This window comes from Apis laboriosa, unplaced genomic scaffold (assembly GCF_014066325.1).
Source record: "Apis laboriosa isolate Shangri-la unplaced genomic scaffold, ASM1406632v1 scaffold14_cov150, whole genome shotgun sequence".
In the NCBI taxonomy this organism is placed as follows: Eukaryota; Metazoa; Arthropoda; class Insecta; order Hymenoptera; family Apidae; genus Apis; species Apis laboriosa.
Genome location: NW_025221798.1, coordinates 2,917,737 through 2,925,478, shown reverse-complemented (window position 1 = coordinate 2,925,478; position 7,742 = coordinate 2,917,737). Strand labels below are relative to the sequence as shown.

Below are 7,742 nucleotides of genomic sequence, written 5' to 3'. Positions count from 1 at the left end.
CGAGAGAGATGATATGAATTAAATATACTTTTATCATTTCTCTTTAAAAATTACATTGTATCTTAGATGTAGATATAGATTATAAAAACATATATTTAATATATTTATAATCAATATTTTTTAAAAATATAAAATTTTTTAAAAAATTTTTTAAAAATATAAAATAAAAACACATAAAATAATCATCAATTTATTTATACAGATGTAATTTAAATAACATTTAATAGAATTATTCAAAATATAATATAATATTGATAGATTTGGAAAATTATTGTATCAATACATCTTTTGCAAATATTTATCCATTGATTATTATTATTTATAACGAATATTTTTATATTATCTTAAAATATTCAAATGCTGGTATTGCTGGTCGAGTATCACGAATGTATAATCTGTTTAACATAGATATGTTCTACTTCGAAGTCTGTACATTATTCATAATATCACAGAACCTCATCATCGAACCTTTTTATAAACCACTGTTTATATATTTAGGATAAATTCGACGCTTACATCATTCATTATTACTATTATTATTACAATATTATTATTTACATTTTTTTCTATGCATAAATCGCGTATTAAATATTATATAATTAAAATAGATAAATAAGATCCTATAAGTATCCTTTTAAATATATTCATTTTCGGCGATTATGTATAGCCAAAATATTAAACATTTTCAAAATTATTTCGAAAAATTAAATAAAAATAAAAATTCCAAAAAGTATAATATTTCTAAGAAGAATAATTATTGTTGTATAAAATTTAATTTGCTTTAAACGATTACTTTTGTAACAAAGTTATTAAAATAGCATATATACAATTTCTAAAGCCAAGTATACCGAATCAATAATTACACTTACTACTATTAAGTATAATAATTCGGTATATTATCTTTCGAGCAAATGTATCGATTATTCTCCAAAAATCTTTCGTATAAATGTGTAAATCTTTAAAATTATTCTTCTTTTTTTTTTTTTTTTTTGTTTCTTCTTTTTTAATCTATTTGGAATAACAGAGAATTGACCATTCAACAAACAGAACAGAGAAATCGATAAACATAACCAGTCTATTCATGATGAAAAATATTCTTAAAAGTAATTGATATTTCTAACAAGTAGGTTCCATAGTTGGTGACATAATATTCATTTTCATAGGTCGGCCAAATCCACGCGTTCCATCAGGTCCAGATGGCATTCTCGTCACGTTTTCTGGTAAATGTGTCAACGCTATACCACTATTGCTCCTCGGTCGACAATAACCTCCCTGCTCAGAACCAGACGAGCATAGAGACAATCTTCTGGAACTTGAGTCGAAAGTAGAATCTCGGCTGCAAGCAGATAATCTTCTCAAAAATGGGCTGTAATCCGCAGACCCACGGCGACTAGAATGATAACAAGCACTACTGCATTCGGAACCGGAACTCGAGCAGCAAGAAAAACGTCGATTCTCTTGATAATAGTAATTTGGCGGGAAAACTGGATGACAGTAACCGGTCTCAGAGCCGGAAGAGCAAGCAGAATAACGTCTGCCGAAACTTCCTACCTCTGAACCGGAACCAGAACAAGAAGACAAACGACGAAGAATAAAACCATTCTCTGAGCCCGAGATCGAACAAGCGGACAATCGACGAGATAACCATGCATCTGGTGATGGAGGTCCTGTAACAACAATAGCCGATATGAAGTTTAAAAAACGAAATAGATTTTGATAATTGTATTTTTTTCTTTTATATATATATATTCTTATCGAAGAATGTGATACAAAACATTATTTCATGCTCTAATTCGAACTGTTTTGTAACAAATGTTTTATAAAAATCTTACGAACGATTAAAGAAACAAATGGAAATAATTAATATTAGACATTGTTTCGTAGAATACCTTGGAATGGATGGGCAGGATAAGCGTGATACATTGGATAACCATGAATAGGCTTCTTGTGTCTGACTCTTCCATCTTCTGGTTCAGATCCGCTAGCGCAACTCGAGGAGTTGTAAACTTCCTCTTTGGTCAACCTCGTAAGGGCACTTTTCTTCGCTGGTTGCTGTTTCCTTTTTTTGTCACTGGATTGTTGCAGTTCGAACACCTTGGCATCGCCCAAGATCATTTGTAAGGCGGTACGAGCGGACGCTGAATCCGTGAACTCGACCATGGCGCACTCCTCGCTCGATGCCAACTCTGGCCTCTTAGCGATTGCTTGACGCACCTGACAATTACAACGAAATTACCTACATCAATGCTCTCCCGATGCAGAGGTAAGTTTTTACGCGATTTTATTATTCATAATCATTGTCTCTCGTTTCAAACGTAAAAATTTCGTAGATATCGTGGAAAAGATAAAGATAAAGAGGTGCTACCTCGGCTGGTGCAGGATGGCCAGGTCGAAGTACCCTGATAAGAGCAATCTCTCCGCACGGCCTGAAGATTTCAGCGACAGATTCAACCGACAATTTCTCCACTGGAAGTCTCGCGGCTAGGATCGTTCTCGACGGTGTAGTTTGATCGAAAGGAGGCAAAGGATCGACTCTACGTAACTTGCTACCCTGCGGATTCACTTGAAGCTTCCTCGATTTCGCCAGAGCAGCGCCTACGACTCTCCAATCTCTGCTTAAATGTTTCACCCTTTTAAAACTCGATATAAGCTTCAGTGACACGTATCCTTCTTTGTTCCTTTTCACGTGTTTCAGCAGGAAAGCGTCTTTCACGATATTCTCGTCGGAGAAATAGAACTCTACCTGGGCACAAATCTTCTCGGCCAATTCATCGGTCGGAGGAACGAAATCGTCCGCTTGGGTACCTATACTTACTTCCGATATTTCTTCGCTCTTCGAATCTTTAAAGCTCGCCTCTTCCAACGAATCTGCTCCAGAATCTGGATCACTATTCTTTCGTTGCAACAACGATGTATCTTTCATTTTCTTCTCATTGTCGGAACTTCCACTGTCTGATAGATCAGCCTCTTCTCCCTTCGAACCTCTTCGATCGAAGGAAAGGCTCACGTCACTGTCCACAGAGGAAATACTGTCCCTCGTGTCAGATTTTTTCATCGGTGGCGGAGAAAAGATCAAGTTCCCTACTTGATCTCTTGATTCCTGTTGTATATCCACCTCTTCCATCTTTGAATTCGTTTCGTTTTCAAATATATGTATATATAAACAAATATCTTTCCAAATTAATCCATCAGAGAAACCGTATTGTCACTCGACAAATATTTTCTTTAATCTCTTCTCAATCCTCTCTTAATATATTCAATATATCTTCCCAATAATCAAACGAACATCACCTGTTCCATAACAAAATCGAATTTGCTTGAAAATATTTAATCCCTTATAATATAACACTTGGAAGTCGATTGAACCGAAGGCGATCGAATCAGATCAGAGAATCGAATTTTTTCATATCTCTTTCTCTCTCTCTCTCTCTCTCTTTCTCTCCCCCAAGAATAATTCGTTTGGCCGAACGATGATGGTTGATCTCTTCCTTCCTGTCACGTTTGCCGATACGAAATTGAATCTGCGAAGACAGGCCAGCAGATCTATTAAACGTAACGATGGCACGTCGACCGATTCTTGGAGAGGGAAAACGTGGAGGACGAATGTGGAGGTTCGAAAGAAGGAGGGGGCAACTATCGCGGTGTTAAAGGGACGAAAAAGGGGAAGGGGGAGAGGGAAAAAAAAAATAGAGCCGAAAGAGGTGATTTTCCCCGCTCTCGTTGGGAACGCGTGCGATTCTGTCTCGGAAGGGGAGGAAAGTGGGGGACTTGCGCGATTCGTGACAGTTCGGGGAAGAGTGGCCTTCCCGAAGGCGCGTCCACCTCTTTAAATACTTTCGCCCGCGGGTCGCGCATGCGTGAATAAACCTACTCTCGTGACAAACCTACCCTGAGGTCGTGACCTTCCTAAATACCGGTCAAGAATGAGGTATCGGGGGAAAGATGGTAATCATTAGCCGAGATCTCGGGAAAGAAATGAAAATGTAAAAAGATAGGATAGGGTTTCCTTTTTTCATCTCGAACTTGTTTATCTTTTCTCCTTTTCCGCGATCAATTTTGAAATAATCATCGTGAATTGATCGACGATAGTTTTTTTTTTTCTTTCTTTTTATTCTTTTACGCGGATGTTTACTTCGCATTTAAATAGGATTTTACACTATTCCCGGAGAAAAAGTAAAATATATGGCTCTTCATTCAAGGTTGTAATGTTTCGCATAGAAGAGAGAACGAGGAATGTATTTAAAAAAAAAAGAAAAAAGTTATTATCTTTTATTCAAGGCCTACAGTACTTGATACATAATGTAATACGTAAGAATTACGTCTAAGATTATATATATATAAAACTTCTTTAAATATATAATAAATATAGCTACTTTTCAACCATAAACTTAAAAAGAAAGAGAGAATGAAAAAAGAAGAAAGATATCAAGAAAGAAAAATCATCCAAGTATAATCGGACGAATTATAAAATTATATTTTCCTTAATTTACTCACCATGGCGCTAGCATGTACTCCTTGATATTTTCCAAAAAGTAAGTAAACGAATAGCAAGGATTTTCATCCAAACTTATTACAAATCCGGTCAACTTTGTTACGAAAAAAAAAAAAAAAAAGAAAAAGAAAAAGAAAGATAAAAAGGAAAAAAGTAGAAAGAGCGACGCGAACTCTTCGACCACTCTTGGACTACCTTGTCCGCGTCTGTCACGGAAGCCGGAGGATGTCGAGGCGGCTGTTACAGGAAGGAAGGACTTCTTTATGGTGGTGGTGAACCTCGGTAACCTCGAGAAGAGACCCGGCGGGCTTATTCACAAACGCGTTTCGCATTGCATCCGGACGCTGCCAGCATAATAAGATATAGGTCAAGTGCGGCTGGTACCATGTATGGCCATACCTGTGCCGAGGAAGGACAAAGATATACGCAGGTTATCGTTGTCGAGTCGAAAGGGTTCACTCTACATCTTCGCCATCTTGCCTCTTCGCCTATTTCGTACGCCACCTGTCGCACGAAATACTTGACCACGTCCAGAATTAATTCCTACGCTTAAGAACGAAAGTTTAAATTTTATCATCATCGGTGTTTCGATTTTCTTATTTACGATATTTTTATTTATTTATTTTCATCAAGAGGAACGTTTATTTTCTTATTTGTTATTCATATTATATAAGGTTTTTTAAAAAGAAGAAATAAAAGTGTAAATCGATTGTAATTAATCGATTAACAGAATTTGTCATTTATACGTATCTTTGATTAATCTTTGGCGATTGACATTGATGAATCACGTTAGAATCTAATTAATAGTTCTTTGAACCAATTATATATATTATTGTAAGTATAATTATTGTAAGTATACAAGTTTTTCTTATATTTTATTATGGTTTAACATTCTTTTCAATTATTTCAATTATAAATTACATAAATTAGGAATGATATGAAAATAATTATATTATTTTTATATTTCTAAATTAAAACGCAATCTAATCTTTTCGAAAAATTCAATTAAGATTTACGTAAAAGTATTTAGAGCTGTATCATATAACCCTCTTAGGTATGGCTTCTTTATTACGTAAGTTGTCGGTCCAAACCTTTCAGAACCGTAGATTATTTATGCAACGTTCTTTGAAATCGTTATTCACCAATTTATATTTGATGATAATTACGTTCTTTTACGTAATTATAAGAAAAATATGTATGTAAAATTATATTATCCAATTATGTTTCACGTTTTATTATTGTAATATAATGTATTTTCTTAAATATTCTTACTCTCCGCTACTTGATTATATTTTCATCTAACACTTAATAATCTAATCAATTGTTCTCAATTATACAAATATTCTTCCAGGTGTTACTTTCAAATTTATACGTTCTTTCTTGCTACTATAAAAATTACGACACATATTTACAATTATTATTCTTAAATAAATAAAATTAATAAATATCCAGTTAAAAAAGAAAATGGAATTTCACTATAAAATTTTAACATTTTAAATAATTTAAATATTCTTCCAAATTTATATGCTGTCTTTCTTACTACTATAAAAATTTATATTATTACTTAATTAAGTAGAAATTAGTGGGTATCCAGTTTAAAAAAAAAAAAAATAGAATTTTACAATCAAACTCATTCAAATTCGCAATATGAACAGCTGCAATTAACATCCAATGCGCGATTCAAATATTCAACCCTGAGGGGATATTTCAAAAGACAATCCTTTAAAAGCACTAGTAACATAACTGGAGAATGTAGAAGCCTGCCGGGAACGTTTTTAACGAGATAAACATACAATGAAAATAGTACAACATAGATTTACCATGATTTTCTTTTTATATTATGGATTCAGTTCTTTTCACAATTTTTATTATTATTATTATTATTATATCGTTCAAATATATATAATGTGCACATAAATAATGTAACATAAACAATATAAATTGTGTGAATGAAATAAATATTTATATGTATTTTATAAATCTAAAGATTAACAATAAACATAGTGTTAAGTAGATTCACGTCAAGTGTTCGAAATGGAAAATGAATAATTAATTTTTTAATGCTGCGACGAGAGAATGCTATTTCGATCAATCGTCAACTGGAAATAGACAGTCAATAGCATTCTATTTCTTTCGAAGCGAACGAAACGAATAACAACAGTGGTGTAAATAAATAAAATATTTATCGCTCGTAGAATCTAATTTACAATAATATCATTATTTTTATTCGTTTAAAAATAAATTATCGATAATAAATTATTATATACGAATTCGAGTTAAATGATATAACTATCGAATAAAATTAAAAAAAAAAAAAATCATCTCTTACGTAATTATTATGAAATACATCGATAAAGAAATAATAATTGTTTCAAAATATTATTTTGAAAATATTATTAAAATTTTTCAATTTTAAGTAAGTTAACAAAATTTCACTTACAATTGTCACAATACATGGTTAATTATTTAATCGATTCGAAGAGAAACCAGGACGCGAACACTTGTAATTGCCGATCTACCGAGGTCTCTAGGAAGGATCTTAAGACGATCTCTTTTCTCTCTTACGTATGTCCTTCTTCGTCTCGCTACTTTTATAACCGAGATAACAAGCGATCCAAAATTCTCGATTTAAATTCTTGAAAGGAAACACGACAGTGGCCTCGTATTTCGTTAAAAACGTGTCATTCATCGTTTTATAAGAATGATCAATGATTGTATATTTTCAAACGACGTAGTAAGTGCACGAGTAAAAAAAAAGTAAAAAAAAAAAAAAAAAAAAAAAATCGTGACGAGCTTTCATTAGGATTTCATAAATTCTTCGAAAGTAATTTGATTATAATTAAGTGAGAACGCAAAAATAATTGAGGATTAAGAAAATACGAGATTAGATAGAATTAAAATATTTTGTAATATTGCATATAGGATTTTTCATCTTCTTAGAAGCACTTCATTTTTTAGTTGAGTTACTTTAATAATTTCATTGCGTGTTATCTTTATTTACAATCTATGAGAGATAATACATTTTGAAGATCAAAAGAGAAATAAATGTAATAGGATATCATCGTTGTTAGCCTTCAAACTATTCGATGTAAAATGAATGTTCATGAAAAGTTCAGTATACGTCTTGTTCACGTAATCGTCATCTCCTTTTATTGATGCGTTTGATGTAATTTATTGCCATACTTGAGAAATCGATTAACATTATCCATCTAATACGATTTTCCATTCGAATGTCTTATTATTGTAGGAA

General features: G+C 32.7%; 1 protein-coding gene across 1 annotated transcript; it reads right to left on the bottom strand.

Annotated features, from left to right (window-relative positions):
- Positions 1–943: 943 nt before the first annotated feature.
- LOC122710586 (la-related protein 6) lies at positions 944–4,185 on the bottom strand. The gene is made up of 3 exons (XM_043928512.1): positions 2,366–4,185; positions 1,890–2,214; positions 944–1,667 (listed from the first exon to the last, which is right to left on the bottom strand). The coding sequence occupies exons 1-3, from the start codon at positions 3,122–3,124 to the stop codon at positions 1,117–1,119; spliced, it is 1,635 nt and encodes a 544-aa protein (XP_043784447.1). The 5' UTR covers positions 3,125–4,185; the 3' UTR covers positions 944–1,116.
- Positions 4,186–7,742: the final 3,557 nt, after the last annotated feature.

Bases quoted from the DNA above. Each gene is read 5' to 3' on its own strand.
- LOC122710586 (XM_043928512.1), bottom strand. From the start codon at position 3,124: ATGGAAGAGGTGGATATACAACAGGAATCAAGAGATCAAGTAGGGAAC. The intron at 2,215-2,365 runs GTAGCACCTCTT...TGTAATTGTCAG, and splicing joins GCCATCCTGCACCAGCCGAG to GTGCGTCAAGCAATCGCTAA. The intron at 1,668-1,889 runs GTATTCTACGAA...TTGTTGTTACAG, and splicing joins TCCTGCCCATCCATTCCAAG to GACCTCCATCACCAGATGCA.